This window comes from Aspergillus uvarum, assembly GCF_003184745.1.
Source record: "Aspergillus uvarum CBS 121591 unplaced genomic scaffold BO82scaffold_17, whole genome shotgun sequence".
Classification (NCBI taxonomy): domain Eukaryota; kingdom Fungi; phylum Ascomycota; class Eurotiomycetes; order Eurotiales; family Aspergillaceae; genus Aspergillus; species Aspergillus uvarum.
In genome coordinates, this window is record NW_020291314.1 from 81,802 (window position 1) to 103,447 (window position 21,646).

A 21,646-nucleotide genomic window follows, 5' to 3' on the forward strand; every position below is an offset into this window, starting at 1 on the left:
GAATTCTAGAGAGTAAACCATCGGCTGGACCGACGTCCGACAGCTCTTTCGGCTGAGCGGTGGAAGACTGAAACCCCCCTATCATCTGAACATTGCTAGAACTATGCCAAGTCAGATAACTACAGATATAGATGCAGTATATGCCATCAGGTAGATGATATCCTGATATTACTGAAAAGGCCACGTGGAAAGGTTATATCCAAAATACAGTGAATGGGAAGGTGGATTGAAACTTGGTGGGTCGGAACAATCAGATGCCTGGGGCACCAAGTTGACTTCCGAAAGAAATCAAGCGCCCGCCTTTCACTTCATTCTACATTCTACATGTCTCCATGATCGTCACTTTCACTTGCATGTCATCAATCTTACATGAAGCTCTATCCTACTTCATTAGATATGGCTTCAAATGAGCTCGAGCTCTCGCCTTCTGATGTCACCTTTCTTGATACTTTCAAGGAAGGTGAGAGCTCGATGATTTTCAGAGTCGCTGTGCACGGAATGGACTGTGTTATGAAAGTGGTGAGTTGCAACAGTCAGTTCTCTTCGATCTGCTTGTCAATCTAACAGCACCTAGTTTCATGAATATACTAGGAAGGAGTGGGATGATCCAGATATTGAAATCAGCATGTGCATGCGCGAGGTGACGTCCTACGAACGCTTAAAAGCAAAGGGACTCTGCGCGCGAGGAGTGATCCCTGATTACTACGGCTACTTGACCTTAACGGGCCTGACACTGTGGCCTGATTTGCACATGTTCACTGACGACGAGCTGCCTCCAAAAGCGATCCTGATTGAGTACGTCCCCGGCATGAAACAACTTGAACTCATCAACTACACCAAGTCAAGGGCGGAGACGTTGCGGAACGTTCTGTTCGAGATCAACGCGGCGATGATATTGCACGGTGACATTGCCCCGAGGAATATGATGGTCTGCTCCGGAGACACGGATCGAGTGCTTTGGATTGACTTCGATTTGGCGATGGTGTTTCCGGAGAACAAGCCCCTGACAGAAAGGCAGAAAGAGTGGTTTGAGGATGAGGCTGCCTTGATAAATGAGCTTGTGGACGGCCTGGTATGTATTAAAATTGCTTTTTCTGCGTTTGATGGGTCTGAAACTTCTCTAGGCCCAGGACGCTGTGGAAGGGAAGCTTCATAAGGCATTTCCTTACTACTATTACGGGACGTACACCTATTGGAAGCGGGTCAAGATGGGACTACCAGGCTGGCCAGAACCAGTATTGCCAGCCCCTGGCCAAGATGATGAAGATATCAAAGACATCGAAGACATCGAAAATAGCGAAGACAAAAAAGGCAACGAAGACAATCAGTTATCGAAACCGTGGGCCAGGCTCTCAGGATTTGGTATGTGGACTCATGTTCAGTGATTTTATCAGAGATCTCATCTTACTGTGTTATAGATTCGATGACGACCATTCCTCTCTGACGATGCAATCCATTCAGCGCCTATCGGTTATGACTGCGAGGGATTGGGACGGGGCCTACCTCAGCAGAAATGAGGACTGAAAGGTACTTGTTTTGTTCTCATGCACCTTTCGTCTTCCCTTCGCCGAATTCTGTTGTTGTGATGTACAGCGGTAATGAACTAGCAATTCAAATCTGGATTACAACCCAGTAATAGATGGCAGTGGTCTTCCCCGGCTACCAGTCCAGACACTTTCTATCCTAGCAAGCGAGCCTTCTTTAGTTGTATGATCTTCCTAATCCTGCTCCTGTCATTATTCGACACGGAAACACAGAGTAGAAATTACTATGATGGATGAAATGTCTCAAAAGCTTCAGAGCAGCATTCTTCTACCCCGATATAGAAACCACTGCATCTTGAATCGCACTCCTTTACCGGAGCCAACCTAGTATTGGTTCACATGGCAGTCGACAGAAAGATGGATGAATCGTTGTGGTGTTACGGAATCGTCGGTAGTCCATGACATCCACGATATATTCATCAGCTAAAGTCTTCTTCTTCTAGAATGAGAGTGTGGCATCATACAACGTCTTTCAATGATGCGTAGCCTGATAATGGCTCGATGGTGATGCCATGTTCCCCGCGTATACACCTCGCCTCAGGTACCGTGGAACTGCATTGGAAGGGTGTGCTGGACCCCCTCTTGGATGACTCTGACTGACGCAAGCCGCTTCCATAGACTCCCCGCATCGTCCCCTCTGCCAGTACGCCCGCTGCAAACTTGCACCTTCTCTTGCGCGGACATCGCCACAGGCACGTTGGCCGGCCAACTCTCTGTTCAGCAGCAAGGTTGAGAAGAGTTGAGCATGGGATCTTACCCGAATGGCCCAAGTCACTCTCCTTCAAGTCAGGAATAAAGTCCGGGCATCAATGCAATTTTGATCGTATTGGAGATTATGCGGAACTTCACCACAGCCAAAGCTTGGTGAGCAAATGCGTCCAAATTATGACTTTTCGATGTATACTAGGCTGATACTTGGGTCCAACTAGTACTTCTTTTCGTTGAGCTACGAAGCCGCAAGTGATAATTGTGTGGAGACGGCCCAAGATCCGAGAAATTATGCGCAAGTTCTATGTGGATAGCGATGATTTCTGCAGCGTCGAAGATTCCAATGGGCTCCGTGGCTTGATATATTAGAGACGGGTTTCGGTGTAGTGCATTCAGTCGGGCTTTGTGGTGCCTTCCAAAGGCTTGTACCTGAGGTGCAACGCCTTGGCCAGACCTATGCAGACGGTGTCACCAGTCGGTTGAAAGAGGTCGACTCTCAAGGACGAAGGACAAACATATGCGGAGCTTGAGGACAGTCGAAGTAGACGGCCTAGTGGAACTCGGCTGACGAGGGTAAACCACACTTGGTTTGTACGAACAATCTCCGGTCATGTGGATTGCTTTGTGAGACTGTGTGTCACATGCCAGAACCAGTCGATGATTGCCTAGAACATTCATCTCGCCACGGGCACAGCACTTAAAGTCTCAGGTCCCCCTCTCCTCATGATATCATTCTGAACACACACTCAATGTCTTGGTCACTGCTCAGACATTATAAGAGCTAGCGGCAATCCGTCTCAGATCGAGAAGAAAAACAAAAAGACAACCCACCTAGCAATATCCATTCCATTGTACAAACACCACTTTTTCGACAATAATCCGAATCTCGCACTTTCGAATCAAGATCAATATGCCGAATCCCATGAGCAAGTCCGATAGCTCGCGGATTCAATCCAGCCAGGTAAAGCTTCCCGTTGAGCCAGACAATCCAGCATCTCATCCATGAGCAGGCCAAAGGCGGGGGGACATGACCTCGGGTGGTTTTGCAGCGCGGGCCCGAGCCGCCGGCGACCGACATGCTAGCTCAGCAAGCACCAGCACCGGCGCAGCATACTCATCTTCTGGTTCATCCCAGCAAGGAACCACCAGCTCGGGTGGCGGATCTCAGCAGTCGAGTGCTGCAAAGAGATGAAAAAGTGCAGCGAAGAGTGGTGGCGGGGTTCCCAGATTGTAGTACATTGTGATATCTCATGATTCCGTACTCGGAGGCTTAGTGGTTGTTTTTGACGGGAGTCGAGCCAAGGTATGTAAATTAGTAAATTGTTAGTCGTGTGGCCAAATTGTGCTAGAAGCTCATGCCGTTCTCCAATGACTATGACCTGAAATGCAAATTTATAGAGTGTGGAACACTTGAAATCGCAGAAAACATTCAAAACACGCGATACAAAGACACTGGTTCACTGTAAGGTGAATTAGCCATTTTGCTGGAATTCTATGTATGGACGCGCTAAGATCTCGATTCGAGGCATCGGTCTATTGCTGATCATCCAAGATAAGGATAGATCTGCTCGCTCGAGCAAGCTCTCATTGCTGTATTTACCAGGATATATTGACCAGTTCTATATGCTTATGTTGAGTTAACATTACTCCGACACGGGAGTCGCCGCTTTGACGGAATGGTCAATTCGTGCAAAGTCGTATATGCCAGGGGTTTGTTCTTTGCGGAGGATCGCCGGGGCACGATAGGCTCTGCCCCTGCTTGGAAATCGAACGATGCCTTTCCATGCCCCAGGTAGTATGTATTTATAGTACATCGGGTCAATCCTAGTCATATGTTGTTGCCTAAGTTACATTTCATGCCCCGAGTAAGAACGAATGTCGAATGACAAATCCGCAGTTTCCGCAATTAGTAATGCTTATCGATAACCTGAAGTACGATGTAGGCACCAGCAACACAAGGCTGATTGACGGGTTGACAAACAAACCAGCAGTGGGTCCTGTCAAAAGTACTTCTTGGTGGATATAAGTATCTAGAAAATCATGACTCAATTCCGTGCTGAATCAGTCGATCTATAAAACCGAATTTCGAAGATGTCGCATAACATTCTTATCACCGGCGCCTCGGGCTATCTTGGGGGGACGATCCTCGCCCGCTGGAACACCGCCAAGCTTCCGCCATACAACACGCTCTACGCCCTTGTCAAGACACCCGAGCAAGGCGAGAAAGTCAAACAGTACGGGGCCGAACCCTTGATAGCGAACATCAACGACCATGAAACCGTCACCCAGCTCATCGTCGACAACAACATCACTATCATCTACTTTCTGATCGATGCCTTTACTGGAAAGCATCAGCCCACCTTGATCAAGGCACTGGGACGCGTCAAACAAAAGACGAATCTCAACGTACATTTCTTGCAGACCACTGGTGCCAAGCTATTCAGCCGCCATGCCGGCATCCCGACCGACCGACCATTATTAGACACCGATCCCGAGCTGTATAACATCGTCAAAAATGCGACGCCGCCGCATGAGTTCGTCATTGAGGTGTGCACCCTCTGATTTGAGCATATGATGTGAAAGTACTAAGCGTCCGTACAGCCAGCGAATGCCAATCTGAATGTGATCGACATGTCAGAAGTCCATGGAGTACGAAGCTACATCTTCGCGCCCTGTCTGGTGTATGGACGAGGAGAAGGGTTCGGTAATCAGATTTCGATCCAGGATGTTGACATTGTGCGGGCTGCGAAGAAGTTGCATCGCGTGTACCGAGTGGACACCGATAACCCGGTAAGCGAAACGATCTTTCTTCCGAGTATATCTCAAGGGGGATACCCACTGACACATTTCTAGAGCTGGCCAGTAAGCCACGTCGCTGACACCGCGGACCTGTATCTCCAGATCCTGCGCAAGGTTCTCTCGGGTGACGAGATCGGGTATGGAAAGAACGGTTTCTTTCTTGCTGCCTCAGGCAGTCTGCCGTGGAACGATATCTACGCTGCCATGGCTAAGGGACTGGCTAAACACGACGTGGTAGACGATGAGGTCGTCATGGATGCAGATGAGTCGGTCTTGGCTCAAATGGGCGAGGCGCTTGGCGTGCCACCGTCGGTTGTTCCGGTGGTCCTGGGTGGGAAGTATGTAGATGCACCTTACCCTGGTTTAGTTGTTGAAAAATGCTAACAAATATACGATAGATGTTCGTTCAACGCTGTACACGGCAAGCAGATCGGCTGGACTTCTAAGTACCCACCAGAGCATTTTTTCGAGGTTGTGGATGAGGAAGTCGATCTTATTGTGCAGCACCTTGTTGATTAGGCTTGGTATAGATGATGGAATTCGTGTACCGAGGCGGACTTCGACAATACACTGCCAAAGTAACAGTATCGTAAATCATAGACCATCTCATTTTTCAGCCCCGCTCAATGCTTCTGATTTGTTGCTGTGGAGATATATCTTCGGGGGACAGTCAAAACGGTCTCGAGGCGCCCCTTCTCTACTCGCGAAGATTGTGGCGGGAGACATTATTCCGATACTTATTCAAGATACCACGTCCGCGGGGTACCCCAAGCGATGTACTTTTTGGTGACCCATGCGAGTTTTTTCTGGGCCTGCACAAACACTAGAACGAAGTCCAACAAACTCGAAGGTTTGGGATCTTCGAAAAGTGGGTCCAGAACCTCGGCAAGAATCAGATAAGGGTTAGTCATCCCCACAATCCTGCGCCCAGCATCGACTCCATCCCCAGATTGAGAACCTGTCAACCCATTTCCCCCTCTCCAGCACAATCACATAACCATGGCCAAGTCCAAATCTGCCAAGCGGAAGCGCAACAATCAGGTCGATGTGCCGCAAAAGGCTACTAAGACCAACTCGATTCTAACACCCCCGCCAGATGGAGGCTCCCTGGAGCCGAAAAATCTCCAGACTGTCGTCTCCGATGAGGAGCTTGATATCACGATCGAGACGCTCACCACCCTCACACAGTACCCCAGCCTGACCAAGTCGAAAGCATGCAAAGATCTCCGGGCCGTGGTCTATGACTTCCGCCAGGCATGTACGACAGGCGTGAACAGCGCTGGTCCGTTATATCTCGTCTCTCTTTGAGATTCGCCACTGACTCGTTATTTTCACAGAGGGCGCTAATCTGACGGCACGCATCACCGGCGCTATGGCCGACGGGAAATACACTGACGCCAGGGTCCTACTCGCAGAGATGAGAATTAGGGGGGAACAACCCAAGATTGGGGCTTTGTGTCGTTGGGTGAGAGATCTGGATGTCGTTAGTGGCCTCTCCACGCAGCCCGGGATGCAGGGGAAGGCCACTATCGAGCGCACCGCCAGGGACTTGGACCTTCTCAGCGTCCTCGACGCCGTTCTACGTGTCAGCACCCCGATTGACCTGAGCCCAGAAGCGGCTCCCTCCACATCTCCCATTGCCTTCCAATCCATTTGGGACCTCCGACCATCGAGCCCACCACTCGAGGTCTATGCCTCCGTCCTCGACAAATCCATCCTCGAGTCGGCCCCAACCTCCCCCTCCGCCCTTCGCATCATCGAAACCACGCCCGGCCCCCAGCGCAAGCCCCCCAACCACCACCCCGCCATCCTCTATACGACCACCCCCAACGCGGTCGCACTCTCGTCAACACTACCACCCACGAAATACCACCCCCACCCCTATGTCCCAGGTCTCGGCCTCGCCCTCGACATCCTCTCCCCCGCCGAGTGCAAATCCATCATTGCCGCCGGCGAATCGGTCGGCTTCCTCCCCGACGCGCCGCTCCGCGAAGACGGCGACATCAGTATACTGGCCCACAACTTCTACTGGGTCGTCGATACCGCCTTCCACGACCTGCTCTGGGCGCGCATCGCGCCCTACGTCCCCCAGACCATCAACGGATGTCAAGCGCGCGGCCTCAATCGCCGCTTCCGCGTGTACCGCTACGTCCCGGGGGCCGAATACCGGTGCCACATCGACGGCGCCTGGCCGCCGTCGGGCATCACCCCGGAGGACAAATACGTCTACGACGCCTCGCCGGAGGACAACCGGCAGAGCTCCATGTACACCTTTCTTCTGTACCTGAACGACGAGTTCGAGGGCGGGGAGACGACTTTCTTTCTGCCGGCGGCCAGGGAAGGCACGTTGAACGCCTACCCCGTGCGACCTGTGATGGGGGCGGTCGCATTGTTCCCGCACGGGGAGTCGAACGGCGCGCTGTTGCATGAGGGAACTGGGGTGAGGAAGGGGGCTAAGTATATTATTAGAAGCGATGTAGAATATGATGTCAAGCCGGGACAGGGATGAGAGGGTGCGCAGTCGGTGCACCCCCCTTCCCGCTTTGCTTTCATTCTTCGGCCCTTGAGGCCGAAAGACCCGGTCGGGACCCCGATGGTGGGTCCGACCGGATACTATATGTTGTATAGCAGTAGAGGACAACACTAGACTGTAGACTCGATCAATAGAGTCACTGTTCCTGTCTCTGTCATCATCCACCGCGGCTACTCCTCCCGAGGAGCCTTGCCTCCTCAATTTGTGTGCTGGTTATACGGGGTTGTTTAAAAATGCCCATCTCCAAGTTTGCGACTTAAAATGCCCTCAACCACTCACATCTGAGGTTTCGGACCATCATATTTAGTCATCGCCATGTCTTTCCCCTCTTTGTGCTCTTGAAGTCACAAACAGAGGAACTAAAGCTCTCACTCAGAAAAATGACCTTGAGGACTGCCCAACTATTCGGACCATCAGAGCCAGTACCTTCTTAAAACAAGGTCCGCATGTTTCTCGAAACACACTTCAAATTGACTGTTTCGGCGTGTTGAATTATTTGGCCGCTTACGAATTCCCTTCTGCATGATCAGACAGGGATTCGCAGGCCACCACGATTTCTCTATAGTGCAAGAGACACGCCTACAGGGCAGGTCGGTAACGGCATCATCAATATTCTCATTCTCAGAACCTCTGGCCTGTAGCAAATAGATGCATAGACCACCCTCCTTTTCCAAAAAAAAATTCCCTTCTTCCTCCCCCCAACCTCGCGACTATATACAAAACACAACCCCCCCACCTTATAACCTCACCCTCACAAAACAGTACTCAAATCCACCAAACTGGCCGTGACCTGATTATCGGCGCCATTGAGCACCCCGCCACCGGCGATCAACAAATACCGGCCATTGTCCTCGCTGAGCACGCGCAGATCCCGGGTGTAGCTCGTGCCCTCCGGGGTGGCGATCTCGGTCCACTCGCCCTTCCCTAGATTCTGGTTGACGAACACCGAGCTCTGGGTGCCGCTGCTGGCGATGATGGTGCCGTGCTTGCCGCCGTATGGGCTCCAGACCACGTACGGCGAGGAGGTGGGCTGCGTGCCGTCCGAGACGACCAGGCGCTGGCCCTCCGCGGCGGCGATCTGCTCCGGGTCGCTGGCGATGCGGAAGTACAGCGGGAAGCTGTAGGTGGAGGTGTTGAAGAAGGAGCCGTATTCGTAGATGTAGATGTAGTCTTTGTTGGGGAGCTGGATTTTGGGATAGTTAGTGGGGGTGGGGATGCGGATGCGGAAGCAGGGTGTGTGGAGTTGTTTGTGGTACAAGAGGGCAGTCTTACCTGGGCGAGGATGGGCATGCCGGGTCGGTCGGTGTAGGTTGGGTAGGCACTTTTGTTGCTTGTTAGACTTGTTTTCTGGAAGTGGCTGGGAGGTAGGGGGGAGGAACGTACACGTCATCGACGACGGGGCCCCAGTTCTTCAGGTCGGTGGTGGTCTGGTGAACGAGCTTCTGGCCGTAAGTCGCGTTGTCGCGTTGATCGGAGTAGTAGCAGATGAGCTTGCCCTTGCTGATGTTTAGTTAGCAACTGAGAGAGAGAGAGTCTGGGTATGGGCTGCGGATAACGCAAGCAATGGACGGGTGAGACGTACTGCACCAGCAAGAACGGCTCCCACACCGGGGTCAACCCGTTGTTCGGCAGCGCCTCGCCTCCCTTGGCGATCTCGGAGACGAACTCCCAGGTCACACCATTGTCGCGCGAGGCATACAGATCGAGCTCCGTGGTGGACAGATCTTCAGGGATGCTGTTGCCTGCGAGCAGGATGGTCCCTGCCGGGTACCCGCCCAGCTTCTGGTCCAGGTAGTAGAGAAACGGTTGGTAGCGCAACCCGATCTTGTTGTGCGTATCCTCGACCCGCGAGATCTCCTTCCAGGTGGCGCCGTGGTCGGTGCTGCGGTAGATGGGGAAGTAGACGAGTCCGTCAGTGTCTCCCGAGTAGTTCTCCCATGTCGAGAGCAGAACTCCAGAGGGAAGCTCGAGAGTGCGGGCGTAAAGCGTGCGGGGGATGGTGTAGTTGGAAGGCGGGTCGAAGATGACCGTCTGGCTGTAGGTGGTGATGGTGCTCGGCTTGGACTTGGGCAATGGGTTCGCCGTCGTCAAGGGTGAAAGGAGCAGGGGCAGTACCAACGAGGCGAGGCCGGTGAGCTTCATGTTGCTTGAGTTTGGTTTTCCAATGGACTCTCGCACTTGATGGATGCGTACTCCGCAAAATTGTGCGGGGGAATTTATAGTCCTCCGAGTTGAGGAAGTTGCGGGGTGCATATCCCGCCGGAGTTGTTCTTTTAGGGCTAATCTCCTCTCTGGTCATCCCATTCGGGAGATTTTCCGTCAATCGGGAGGGGGAGACCGCCACATGGCTTCTTCACCCCATTCCCCTGCTACCTGGGGATTCTTCGCTTTACGTCATGGCATTCTTAGGACCTGCAGGTAGTTCTCGCCGAGATGAGGCAATAAGGAATGGTCCTGCAGTCATTCAATTATCCAAGAGCGATGGTGCCACGTAGTGAGCGAGCGTTTGGCAACATACCACAAACCCCGCAACTGCTTGGGTCTTGGCATTTTCTCAGTATCTCTAGGCGTCTTGTTGACCTCGGCATATTGCAAAGCCGGTGGACTAAGTGCGCCAGCCATTTAGTTACCGGTGTTCGGAGTAGCGGTCTGAGTGCGACATGGGAAGCAAGAGTGCCTGTGTGCAGGGGTTCGAGATGTTCCGTGTATTGTTCCTGAAGATCACTAGCAGTGGGTGACCGCTATCGCTTGCATGTCAGCATCATGATAGGTCGAGTTAGTGCCATGGACAAAACGCTGGAAATGACGGTCAGTCTATAAATCCGCTTGTTATCAGCTTCTTCTGCAGTTCCGTAGAGCTGGGCTAGTCTTCCGAGGGGAATAAGAGACTACGGAATTTAGCTGCCTAAGCGATTCCAAACAAGCAAAGGTAGATCTTGACTCCAAGATTCATCATTTCCAACCAACTGTAGCAATCGGTTCTGTTCCTTTCTGTCTGTCAGAGTATACCAGAGGGCGACACCAGCTGGATTGCAGACAAGTGCACGTGTTTGAGAGAAATCGTGGCTAACACCAGTTTGGTTCAAGACAAAGTGAGGTTCCTCGACGCGATGGATTGCGCTCGTACATCACGGACTTTGGCATGAGTATCAAAACTCCTCATGAAGTACCTTGGCGAGGAAATGGTTAAGATTCAAAGCTAGAATTCCCATCCCACTCCCCTCTGGCTGATATTAGTGTCAAGATATCTCTCTCGACGTATGCATTGCCTGTCTGTGGGCACATATGAGTGATTGCAAAGGGGCAGTTGATGCGACGAAGCTCCATCGGCTGTGAACCTGTTGACTGTGATGTGCCCACGTTTTGAAATCTCTTAAGCATGACCACTTTCTCGGGATTGGGCTAGGCATTGCATACAGCCTCAAGGCTTGGATTGCGCAACCTAGAAGCTTTCTGCCGAGCCTCTCCTTTGAAAGTCATATTTTTTGATCCAATCTATAGATAACCGTGCCGATGCCTGGAACTCAAACATAGTTGTATTGTGGTTGATCATCTGTCAAGCATGGGAGGTGTGGCTGTTGTCAGCCAGAAGGGTGGCTAACGTCAGCCACATCCGTTGTGGAATACTATTGGCTGGAGTTTAGGAGATTAGGTGGATTTCCGTGTTTGGCTTATGCCTTGGCGGGATCGGATGGGATTTAAGCCCCCCGCTGATCTCAAGAGTGTTCTTTATCTCCGTTTCAAACCCGATTGTCATAAGGTTCTCGCACTCATTTAAATACCAGACGCACCGCTGAATTATTATCATTGTCTTCGTCTACCATAGAATGAAACTTACATCCCCTCCAACCTTCTCAGCGACCTCTTTCAGCAACTAACCAGCTTAATCCCATCTCTCCAACACGCAACTCCACCAACTCAAAACCAAAGCTTATCGCCGTTAGCCTGATACCTGACCCACGAACTGCTGGGGCACTAAGACCGCCTCCAATTCAATCCTCGATCCGTTGATATACCACAAGAAACATTTGTACCAAAAGTAGCGATGGTGACCCTCCAAGCCATCCAAGCGCACAACGCGACCCTCAAATCCGCGAGCCCCAATCTCGTCGCAGTATTCGGTACGCCGCACCCATCCCCTGCCTATACAGCAACCCCAGCAACCCACTACTAGAACTACCCTTCCCCCCACCTATCATCCACCCCACCATACATCAATACTAACGTCCCCAAAGTAGGCGGCACATCCGGCATCTCCCTCTCCACCGCCCTCACCCTGGCGCGGTACTCGCCCTCCCCGAAGATCTACCTGATCGGCCGCAGCCAACCGGCCGCAGACCGCGCCATCGCCGACCTGAAAGCCATCAACCCCGCCGCGCAACCCACCTTCCTCCAAGCCGACATCTCCCGTTTGACAAATGTCGACCGCGTCTGCGCCGAGATCGCCGCCCGCGAATCCCACCTCAACCTCCTCTTCATGACCCCGGGGTACCTGACCCTCAAGGGCCGGGACGAGACCGCCGAGGGGCTCGACCGGAAATTCGTGCTGCATTACTACGCGCGCATGCGCTTTGTGACCAAGCTCATGCCGTTGCTGACGGCTGCCGCGGAGCAGAAAGCTTCCGGGGGGCTCTCGCGGGTGGTCTCGGTGCTGGATCCGCAGGTGGCGGTGCGGGCTGGCGGGGCGGGGGTGCTTGACTTTAAGGATCTGAGTCTCAAGGAGACGTTCAGTCTGAAGAAGTCCGGCCACCATGCGGGACTCATGGGGAACTTCTTTCTCGAGGAGTTGTCGCGGAGGTACCCCGCTACCTCGTTTGTGCATGCGTATCCGTCTGGAGTCGCGACGGGGGCGATGCGGGAGCTGCCCGCGGGGAAGGTGTTGACGGCGGTTTTTGCGAAGCTGTTCTCGCCGTTCTTGATGCCGATTGGGGAGAGTGGCGAGCGGCATTTGTTCGCGGCGACGAGTCCGAGGTATCCTTCCCGACTGGTGGGGGAGGCTGAGGGGGCGGTGGATGGAGATGTTGCTGTTGGCAGTGATGGGGTCAAGGGGGGTGGGTCTTACTGGCTGAATTGGGATGGGGAGGCGTATCCTAAGAATAATAAGATCGAGAGGACGAGAGGTGAGGGCGCCGTGAAAAAGGTGTGGGAGCATACTGAGGAGGTGTTCAAGAGGGTGTGCGAGGAAGGAAAAACGTATCCGTGATCTTTGATATGAGTTTGTTTGTCTTTACAGATAAAACCCAAATAATTTCTAATCTCTCCTCCATACAAAAAGAGTCAATATTGCAATAATTGAAGGCAGCGTGGTGTGGGTATAGTGCTTCTACCACCATCAAGCCCCGTCTCGCCGGCCACGTTCGATTCCCTGGTGTTTAAAGACCAGCCTCTTGGGATATCCCCGGCCGGCGCTCTTCCAGGATTCCAAGCGTCTGCTCGAAAACCTTCCTTTGTACCCTTCGACCAGCTTCCGTATAGATCCAATCTTCTACATTCTGATTTTCCCCGTCATTTTGATACTCACCATGGGAGCTCTTCGGGGCCGAGGCAGCGAGCACCAGGGTCCGCCCTCCCACTTCAGTGGTTCGCTCAAAGATCCAACGCGCTATTCGTGCAAGTGTCGAAGGTGGCTCGCCTCGAGCGAGGTCTGAGGCGCAAAGACCCGGATTGACTAGGTTTATGATCACCGGGGGAGTATCCCCGACAATAGTGTCTTGCTTATCGCTCAGCCTCGCCACCAGCTCCCGCGTGAAGAGTACTTCGATCAATTTCGTGGCTTGGTATCTTTGCGTCATCATGATTAGCCATTCAAATCTTCAAATTTAACCCAAGAAGCGCAAGCGCGTATCGAAGGGATAATAACATACCGAGCCTGCTGACTGAACCGCTCCCTCACCTTGAGCTCGTCATAAAGATTCGGAGCATTGATCTCCGGAAACGACGTCAACCGATGCGCTTCCGAGCTCACAATCACCACATGGGGGTGGACAGCATGCGCAGCAGTGAGACGTCTCGTGGCCCGGAGCTTTGGGAGGAGCATGAACGCCAAAAGAAACGTGTTCAGCACATTGACTTGGACCGCCTGCTCATGGCCCTCGCACAGCGTCCACTCCCCCGAGTTGAGCCCGGCATTCTCAACCAACACGTCAACCCGATCCAGCTCGTTCTTCACTCTCCCCGCGAATGCGATTGTGGATGCAGTGCTCGACAAATCCAGCGGCCAGACTTCGATTGCACCCGCGTCCGACCGATGCGTGATGTTGCTGCGGAGAATATCCTCCTTGGCGGCTTCGCCTCGGGTAGTGCTGCGGACCGCGAGGATCAGCCGCGCGCAGCCCAGACGGTAGAAGTGGCGTGCGGCTTCGAGGCCCAGGCCTGTGTTCGAGCCGGTGACGATGATGGTTTGCTCGGCGAAAGAGTCGCGGGGGTATGGCGGGGTGACGAACAGCTGCGAATACACGAAGGTGCGTAGACCGGCGCCAATGTTTGGGGAGATCACGAACTCGGGATTCTTTGATGCCATGATAGAAGTAACGAATTTACGTCTGATAGTCCCGGGTAATTGCGGGCGTCAGCATGCTAAGTATGGAATATTGATGGATAGGTCAGGAACTAGGGCACGATCTCAATGCAGGAGGACCGGGACTGCGGGTATATCGGGATCCGAGAATTCGGTCTACGGCCACCGGGTTCAAGACTACCCGGGGATGATTACGCATGCTTACGCATCAGTGTTAGTTACTGTCCGTATGCTCGGGAGCCTAGCTATCCGGTGCGAAGCTTGTAGCTATAAGCACTTGCATTAGTGTTTCTGCCCTCACTGTAGGTGCAAACGAGGAGCTATGACGCGATGCGCCGCAGTAATGAGTAAATCCAGGGTACGGTGTCGTAACCGTCCCCGTTCATGTGCTCTAAACATTTTATTCTATTCTGTTTTGTATTTCCCGTCTGCCAGTAAAATAAGTTCATGTCCTACTTCTAAGCACCTTCATAAATACACTGTAGAGGAGTGAAACAGTAAAGTTATATCACTTTTGCGAAAGTAAATAAACTTGACCATTACACTCTGTCTTTCAAAGTAGGCTTTCTACTATGTATGATGCAATTTGTGGAAGCGATTGCCAAATTATATTACTCCCAATTATTCTTCCTGGAATGATAATGCGGATATCTAATTGCTTTAGTTACTTGAGAAAGCCATACTACTGTACTTGCTTACAAAGGCGCTTTCTTCCTAATCAGGAATTACTCAGTTGTGTGGTGAGGATTGTAAAGAAAAATGTATTCGCAGGATGGTAGCTGTTATCCACTACTGAAGACAAGTTGTCAACAAAACAAACCGCACGCTTCGCACAGCAAGACACCCAAAAAAGAACCCCAATCTCTAGACTCTCCCCCCGCTTGCGACGCTCAAGATATTCCGCCATTCGAGTTCATCCGGGGTGTCCGCGTGGATGGCGAGTTTGATATCGAGCGCGTTCCTCAACTGCTCTTTTGTAGTCGCATACAACATACACAGCTTTGCAGAAGTGTCAACTTTGATTCTAGGTTGTCGAAGATAATGTGGTGGAGCTTACCTTCAGTGATGTTTCCTGAGGGACCCAGCTGATGAACACCAGGCGAGAGCGCTTCCCGTCTTCCCCAAGGTCATACTCCACGTCGTACGCGGCGTATCGTGGCATTAGCTTTCCCGTGCTGTCTGCTGTCTCACAGAGGGACTGGCGGAAGGCTTTGTAGTCTGGCTCGCGAGATGATTTGCATAATTCGACTGTGGTCTCGTCGTCGGAGATTTTGTAGATCACAAACCGGGGCTTCTGGGGGCCCCTGCCGAAGCGGAGCGATCTGGAGGCGGTGATGCACTCATCCGAAATTACGACTCTGGTGATGGTCAGATAGAAAGACCGAGAGGAATGTTTTCAGGTGTCGTGAAGGTATGGGACGTACCCTGAAGGCATCTGAGATTGGACAATTGTCAGTGCTGAGTCGGGCGATTCATGGTAAGAGTATCACTCACCGACATCTTGAAGCAGTTCTAATGATTTGGAAAACAGACTTATTGTCGCAAGTTGAAATTATCCTTTGGACTATATTAGCAAACGTGAAAGCGAGTACTTGTTATATATGTTCGTTGTGCTAGGCAGCATTGAATCCATAGAGGGCCAACGGCTTCCCGCGCATCGACAGGCAACAGCAGTTGTGAAGCTCAACATTGCAGGAGAACTCAGCATCATTGTCACTAGGAATGATAGTTGCCTGGAAATGAGTACACATACTCTGTTTATGTTTATACGGAGACAAGAGTGATAACGTAGTGTAAGACTGGCGACGAAAGCATCTACTACGACGTGGAATCAGGCAGCAACTAAGGAGTTGTGTTTGTGAATTGGATGCTTGTACTGCAGCCACACAATCTATGCGTATGGCATTGTACCCTAGACGCTGGTAGATCCGTCTTCTTTCGCAATCGCTATCTGTCCTTCATGTTCTTATAGCGTTCCCACCGAGCAACGAAACGGTACGACGCTGGTAGTAGCGATGGAACAACTTGAGGCTCATTTTCTAGGCAAGCCGTAGCTCTCTGAATACTGCAAAACCAGTAAACAGCCTCTCTATTCTGCAATGGGAATTCTAAATCTAACTATCCACATGACGCATAACTATATACACTAGTCTGACATCACCGAACCTCAATTCTTCAAATCTTCCCCCTTTTCCCCCTCGCTCTCCCCCACCTCCAACCCAAACATTGCCACACTATTCCTCCACGCCGCCTCCGCAACAGCCTCCACCTGCAACCCCTTCAACCCGGCCACGACCCTCGCCACACGCTCCATCGTACAACTCTCATTCCGCCCCTTAACCATCAACCCCGCCACAAACTTATTACTCTTCCTCGCAGCCGGGAGGGGCCTCGCCCCCTCCAGGAATTTGCGTATGGCATCATCCTCGACAATCTCACACCACGGCGCATCCGTCTCCAACTGCAGCACCTCCAACGGCACCTGCCGCACCATCTCGCGGCCCTCTTCCGTCCGAAAACTCACCCCATTCACACTAATCCCGAATCCCAGCCCCACCAGCACGCGCATCTCCTCCGCCGACCCGGCAAACGAATGCACCAACCCCCGGTTCCCAGCCGGCAGACGCTCCAAGTACGGCCGCAGGATCGCGACGACATCCGCGCACGCCCCTGCGCCCCGTACATGCAGGAAGAGCGGGAGGTGCAGTTCCACCGCGATGTCGAGTTGGTCGCGGAACGCGCGCTGCTGGGTGGCCTTGTCGGCGCGGTCGAGATACACGTAGTCGAGGCCGATCTCGCCGAAGGCGACGAGCGGGGAGGGGTGCGTGGCGGCGAGGAGGGTGTGGCCTAGTTCGCGGAGGCGGGCGAGATAATCGTTTGGGGCTTGGGTTGCGGTTGCGGTTGGGGCTGCTGCTTCGTCGGCGTAGATCTCGCTGGCGTGGTAGGGGTGCACGCCGAGCGTCATGGTGCACATCGACGGGTACTCGCGTGCGATGGCCAGGTTATGGGATGCGCCGGCTAGGGTCATCGTTGTGAGGAGCATCTTCTCGCAGCCGTGGGCGCGGGCGCGCTCGACGACGTGCGCCCAGTCTGCCGGGTGGTGCGGCTTGCCGCCGCGGTAGAGGCCGTGGAATTGATCGGCGGTGTAGGTTACTGCTACCTGTTGTTTTGTTAGTATTTGGGTTGAGGATGGGGTGACCGGGAGGTTGGAGGGGTTGGGATTGCGGGGAAGGGGACTTGCATCTGCGAACCGCATTTTGCGTTGTGAGTATAGTTGTTGTCGTGCAGGTACGGAGATGATTTTGGAGATAGCGCGTCTGGAGAGTATGTTAAGGGCTGTATTGGTTGCACTTGGGTTATGATACTCACCGTGCTATAGTGCTGGGACGCATGTAGTGTTGTGTAAAAGCTTCAGACTCGAAGAACATGGACATTTGCTCGGAGATTATTTTAGCTTGTGTCCCTCAATTGCAGGTTTCTTTAAAAGCCCTTTTAGTATTCGTCCATCTCTTGCATCTACTCCACTCGGCTATGCTGTTTTCTGCTCCGTGCCCACTTTTCTGCTCCCCTTCCGTCCCCACTCGGGTACGAGTACCCGGATTGCGGTATGCGATCGCGCATACTCAAAGTTGAAGCCGAGAGAGGGACAGGATGAGAAAACGAGACATAGGGAACTTCATCTATTGGGTCTACCGTGGCTTCATCTCCACATACTAAGCGTACATCTCATCGTCCACCGTCTACCGCATCCGCCATCTCGCCCAGAGTATCGAACTTCCAATCATAGACCGTCTCCTCCAGGTTCCCCATCGTAGCCCCAGGCCTCTCAATCCAGACCGACTTGATCCCCGCCTTGCGTGCGGGATGATGATCATGGAACTGACTCTGCGCCGTCTGCAGCACTTGACTCTTCTCGACTCCGAATTTCTCCTTGACCGCGTGCAGCATGTGCTCGAAATTCTTCAGGTCGGGCTTGTAGCTTCCCACGTCCTGTGCGGTGATGATCAGGTCGAATTGGAACCCCTGGAGACTCCCAGCATTCGTCTTGGCGAATGACCCACGGTCGACGTTGGAGAGTACCACTAGTTTGTAATGCTTCGAGAGACGTTTGAGCGCGTCGACGGTATCCGGGAAGGCGGGCCAGTTGCCGACCGATTCGCCGAAGCGGATGCTCTCGTCGCGGGAGGGGGCGGGGAGGTTCAAACGCGTCGCCCAGGTGGGGTGTATGGTGGTCAGAAGCTCGGAGTATGGCATGTCCGGGGTCTGCTCCTGTTGCGCATATTCCAGCTCGTGGTAGACGGTCAGGAGGTGGTGGCGCGAGAATTGCGCGTTGGTCTGGTCCAGTGTGGGCTGGAAGGCGGTCAGGATGCCGGTTTCCCAGTCCACTAGCGTGCCGTAGACGTCGAATGTGAGAAGACGATAGTCAGATAGTTGAGCCATGGTTGTTAGTGGAGATTGTGTTCTGATTGTGCTAATGTTTGAGCAAAGTAGACAGGTGTGCGAGGGTAGATATACATCGTGCCTGGTCGGTGCGGGGAGTGAAAGCAGTTAGCTGTAAACCGTCGGTTTCCCCTCAATATCCCCACTCGGGTACGCTTACCCGATCAAGTGCCCGCCTGTTACTCCGATGCCGGACCTGCTTCTCTCGGTCCGGGTCCTGCTCGGCCATTGCTCACTTTGACGTTCTAAGAAGGAGATCTTGCTTCCGAGCTGAACTTGAATCTTATAAACAGTACAGCTGTGTCATAAGCGTCGCCTAGTGCAAGATCATCGCGACAGTCTACAAGAAGAACGTCATCATGGCAGGCACCATTCATACAATACACATTCGACCAAACTCCCACTCAAGTTTCACAACCCTTGACCGAGAGGAATATTGCCTTCCTCAGGCAAGATAGAACTGCCTATCTCCCCAAGCCAACTGTCATCCAAGAACAGCTGATCTGAGCCCGTGATGGTCGCAAAAGAGTCCAGCTCTTGCGGCAAGGAGGCAAAGAACCCATCGAAGGAGGGCGGTGTCAAATTTTCGGGAAGATCGGCCAAAGAGCCAGGCCCTGGAGTCGGCACTGGGTGCGAGGTGAGACTATCAGGTTGCCAAAGCTGTGCCCATCGCTGGAACTGACTATATCCTGAGTGTGCATCGTGGCTCCATTGTTCCTTGCGATCCCCGTGCCGCTGCAGCCGCTGACGAGCCAGTTCTAATGCTTCGATAGCGGCCACATCCGATCGGGCGGATTCTACACCCACGCACATTTGTCGAATAAGAATCATACCTTGAGACAGGCTGTTCAGGACTCGGTCTGTCTGTTGGTTTAGACTATGTGCGATCAACGCAAGCAGTGCAGCGCGACAGGAGCTGAATTCTGTATATGACACGCGGGCAATTCCAACCGAGTCGTGCAGAAGCTGGCAGAGATCAATGATTCGGATCGCAGCGTCGAGGCAGTCGGTCGAAAGCGTGTTAATTGGATTCTCACTGCTAGCGCCTGATGACCAGGGATGGTTCGAATTTGGTGCGAAGATAAATGGACGACCCATGTATATTATTGCGGTATCATAACTCAGCTCCAGATGAACATTGCAGCGAAACAAAGGTCCAGTTGGGGTCAAATCTCGGCAGTGGACTTCGGCCGGAAGGGTTGACCACCACTTGCTGAGATTAGACCGGATCACCATCAGCTCTTGAAGGTAACCCTTTTGCTGAAAGCGTGGACAGCCCCGCAGGTGCATAATGGTTTGGGACACCTTGCTCAACTGGTCCGTTAAGAAAATGTTTGCGTTCACGTTCTCTAGGTTTGAAGCTCTTCCGGTCGGGAGGGGTAAGGCTTGGTCGGTCGGAAATTTGGCATCGACTTCGAGACGGGAGACAGATACTGGTCGTCCATGTAGGATGCTGATGCGACTATGGTCAAGTTAGTGACAGAGGCCATGAGCCTTTTCTTGTGGCAGGGAGCACCTTTCGAGTGAGTAGGCGGACCACCACAGACGATTCCGCCACTCGAGAGTATCAGGGTCAAGCGAGAGATGGGAGCTATCCCTATGCATCCCATTCTGAATCGCCATCTTAGTAGCAAGTCCATAATACGTGTAAGCCAGGCCAGACGTGTCGATCGGCAGCGTGTAGCTACCCAGTAGCAAGAAGGCCTGCACGGTCTCAACGGATGCCACGGTGATCAGGTCAGGAATCAGCCGACAAGAGAATCGATAAAGTTCCAACCCAGCACGATCGTCTGGAATCTCTTGGGAAAGGTGAGGGCTCATCTGTGTCGGCTTTGTCTGCATGTAGGCAAATTGGGTTCCTATGGCAAATGTCATGAGAAGGGTACATATCCATCCGGCGTCGTGTATAGTTAGCGCATGCTCGTGGGAATAGTAATAGTCCAGCTTCTGTCTCAGCGTTCTCTCGTCGAAGTAGAAGTAATTGGTTTGGGCAAATTGAAGGAATGTCTCGATGAGGAACTCTCCGATATCCCTAGGTGGAAAGTAAACCATAGCAGAAGAGACCACTGATGTAGGTGATTGTAGGTCAGTCGCACGATGTACTCCGCGCAATTGATCTATTCCCTGAATAATAGTCAGCCGAACCTCCAGAAGGCTGGTCAGATCATATCAAATTACATGGTTCTGTTCCGCCCCGCTGCCCAAACTTCGCAACCTACGGAGAAGTGTTTGCGAAAAATTCCAATGAGATAACTCCCCATAATAGTCTGTATATTGTCAGTCTTCTTCGACAAGGTCAGTGTATTGAAGCTTACGCATGGCGCTGCTCGACACTGGCTCAAGAGAATAAATCTCTGGTTCTGGTTCCGTCGTCCCAGAATTTATCTGAACGTTGTGGTCCGGACTTCGCTTCTCAAGTCCATCGGCAATACCTCGCAAACTCGCCGTGTCAGTCGCCACATTGCCGATGAAATGTTTGATTATCCTCATCATAACAGCTTCCCTGTCTTGTGTCATAGAAGAAGATCCAGATCTAGTACAGATTAGTCTCTTGTAGGATGAATCTTGATGTACAGTTCAACCCAACAGCATTGTCGCTGGTTTCTCTGCCTGACCGCTGCAATGCGGCCGTTTCAAACCGGCACGCGCGATTGTACTGACGGCAGCGTGCGCACGGCACGCCTCCCCCGCCTATAAATAAATTAGTAGCTGCAAGCGAGGCTGGAGAGAGTGATGTACATTTTTCTTTGTGATACCGACAAGGGACACATCTGTCGGCGATCGGCGGACGGGTTAGCTTCCTCTATGCTGCAGAGAGCGGCAGCTTACGCTTGAGCTGCTCTTTTCCGCGCAGATTCCGGCACTCGCGGTCGTTTTTGGCGGCCCGTTCGCCGCGGGACCTCCATTCCAGCCACAAAACCTCAAGGAAGAGACTGTTGAGTTGTTGGAGCCAGCTTGAATAGAAAGAAGAATAAATTTGGGTAGATGTTGAGGTGCGGCGCATTCCGCTTCCATCGGCGGAAGGGACGGCGGCGCGTTGTTTGCTTTGTATGCAACAGATGCCTTAGGCAACAAGGCTGCAGTCATAGCTGTTTGCTTTTTTCA

General features: G+C 52.5%; 10 protein-coding genes across 10 annotated transcripts; 5 read left to right on the top strand and 5 right to left on the bottom strand.

Annotated features, from left to right (window-relative positions):
* Window positions 1-337: 337 nt before the first annotated feature.
* Window positions 338-1,606, top strand: BO82DRAFT_352970 (uncharacterized protein). The gene is made up of 4 exons (XM_025634840.1): window positions 338-519; window positions 575-1,072; window positions 1,125-1,362; window positions 1,419-1,606. The coding sequence occupies exons 1-4, from the start codon at window positions 397-399 to the stop codon at window positions 1,442-1,444; spliced, it is 885 nt and encodes a 294-aa protein (XP_025493445.1). The 5' UTR covers window positions 338-396; the 3' UTR covers window positions 1,445-1,606.
* A 1,472-nt stretch (window positions 1,607-3,078) lies between these two features.
* On the top strand, window positions 3,079-3,654 carry BO82DRAFT_352972 (uncharacterized protein). The gene is made up of 2 exons (XM_025634841.1): window positions 3,079-3,213; window positions 3,263-3,654. The coding sequence occupies exon 2, from the start codon at window positions 3,280-3,282 to the stop codon at window positions 3,442-3,444; it is 165 nt and encodes a 54-aa protein (XP_025493446.1). The 5' UTR covers window positions 3,079-3,213; window positions 3,263-3,279; the 3' UTR covers window positions 3,445-3,654.
* A 689-nt stretch (window positions 3,655-4,343) lies between these two features.
* BO82DRAFT_363439 (uncharacterized protein) lies at window positions 4,344-5,570 on the top strand (the record flags this gene model as incomplete). The annotated part of the gene is made up of 4 exons (XM_025636903.1): window positions 4,344-4,799; window positions 4,854-5,042; window positions 5,106-5,389; window positions 5,450-5,570. The coding sequence occupies 4 exons, from the start codon at window positions 4,344-4,346 to the stop codon at window positions 5,568-5,570; spliced, it is 1,050 nt and encodes a 349-aa protein (XP_025493447.1).
* A 480-nt stretch (window positions 5,571-6,050) lies between these two features.
* Window positions 6,051-7,560, top strand: BO82DRAFT_279942 (prolyl hydroxylase family protein; the record flags this gene model as incomplete). Its single annotated transcript, XM_025631281.1, has 2 exons — window positions 6,051-6,333; window positions 6,389-7,560. 2 exons carry the CDS (start codon window positions 6,051-6,053, stop codon window positions 7,558-7,560), a joined length of 1,455 nt encoding a protein of 484 aa, XP_025493448.1.
* Window positions 7,561-7,948: 388 nt separating this feature from the next.
* On the bottom strand, window positions 7,949-9,754 carry BO82DRAFT_411724 (Oligoxyloglucan reducing end-specific cellobiohydrolase). Its single transcript, XM_025639800.1, has 4 exons — window positions 9,167-9,754; window positions 8,968-9,084; window positions 8,857-8,905; window positions 7,949-8,767 (listed from the first exon to the last, which is right to left on the bottom strand). The coding sequence occupies exons 1-4, from the start codon at window positions 9,724-9,726 to the stop codon at window positions 8,336-8,338; spliced, it is 1,158 nt and encodes a 385-aa protein (XP_025493449.1). The 5' UTR covers window positions 9,727-9,754; the 3' UTR covers window positions 7,949-8,335.
* A 1,586-nt stretch (window positions 9,755-11,340) lies between these two features.
* BO82DRAFT_382361 (uncharacterized protein) lies at window positions 11,341-12,787 on the top strand (the record flags this gene model as incomplete). Its single annotated transcript, XM_025637922.1, has 2 exons — window positions 11,341-11,705; window positions 11,820-12,787. Exons 1-2 carry the CDS (start codon window positions 11,630-11,632, stop codon window positions 12,785-12,787), a joined length of 1,044 nt encoding a protein of 347 aa, XP_025493450.1. The 5' UTR covers window positions 11,341-11,629.
* On the bottom strand, window positions 12,780-14,158 carry BO82DRAFT_431007 (NAD(P)-binding protein). The gene is made up of 2 exons (XM_025640653.1): window positions 13,449-14,158; window positions 12,780-13,365 (listed from the first exon to the last, which is right to left on the bottom strand). Exons 1-2 carry the CDS (start codon window positions 14,102-14,104, stop codon window positions 12,957-12,959), a joined length of 1,065 nt encoding a protein of 354 aa, XP_025493451.1. The 5' UTR covers window positions 14,105-14,158; the 3' UTR covers window positions 12,780-12,956.
* An 865-nt stretch (window positions 14,159-15,023) lies between these two features.
* Window positions 15,024-15,822, bottom strand: BO82DRAFT_352976 (actin depolymerizing protein). Its single transcript, XM_025634842.1, has 3 exons — window positions 15,596-15,822; window positions 15,526-15,536; window positions 15,024-15,459 (listed from the first exon to the last, which is right to left on the bottom strand). The coding sequence occupies exons 1-3, from the start codon at window positions 15,599-15,601 to the stop codon at window positions 15,126-15,128; spliced, it is 351 nt and encodes a 116-aa protein (XP_025493452.1). The 5' UTR covers window positions 15,602-15,822; the 3' UTR covers window positions 15,024-15,125.
* A 446-nt stretch (window positions 15,823-16,268) lies between these two features.
* BO82DRAFT_431009 (putative haloalkanoic acid dehalogenase) lies at window positions 16,269-18,541 on the bottom strand (the record flags this gene model as incomplete). The annotated part of the gene is made up of 2 exons (XM_025640654.1): window positions 16,269-17,261; window positions 17,846-18,541. The coding sequence occupies 2 exons, from the start codon at window positions 18,539-18,541 to the stop codon at window positions 16,269-16,271; spliced, it is 1,689 nt and encodes a 562-aa protein (XP_025493453.1).
* Window positions 18,542-18,952: 411 nt separating this feature from the next.
* BO82DRAFT_400647 (fungal specific transcription factor domain-containing protein) lies at window positions 18,953-20,593 on the bottom strand (the record flags this gene model as incomplete). Its single annotated transcript, XM_025639206.1, has 2 exons — window positions 18,953-20,003; window positions 20,058-20,593. 2 exons carry the CDS (start codon window positions 20,591-20,593, stop codon window positions 18,953-18,955), a joined length of 1,587 nt encoding a protein of 528 aa, XP_025493454.1.
* Between the last annotated feature and the right edge of the window lie 1,053 nt (window positions 20,594-21,646).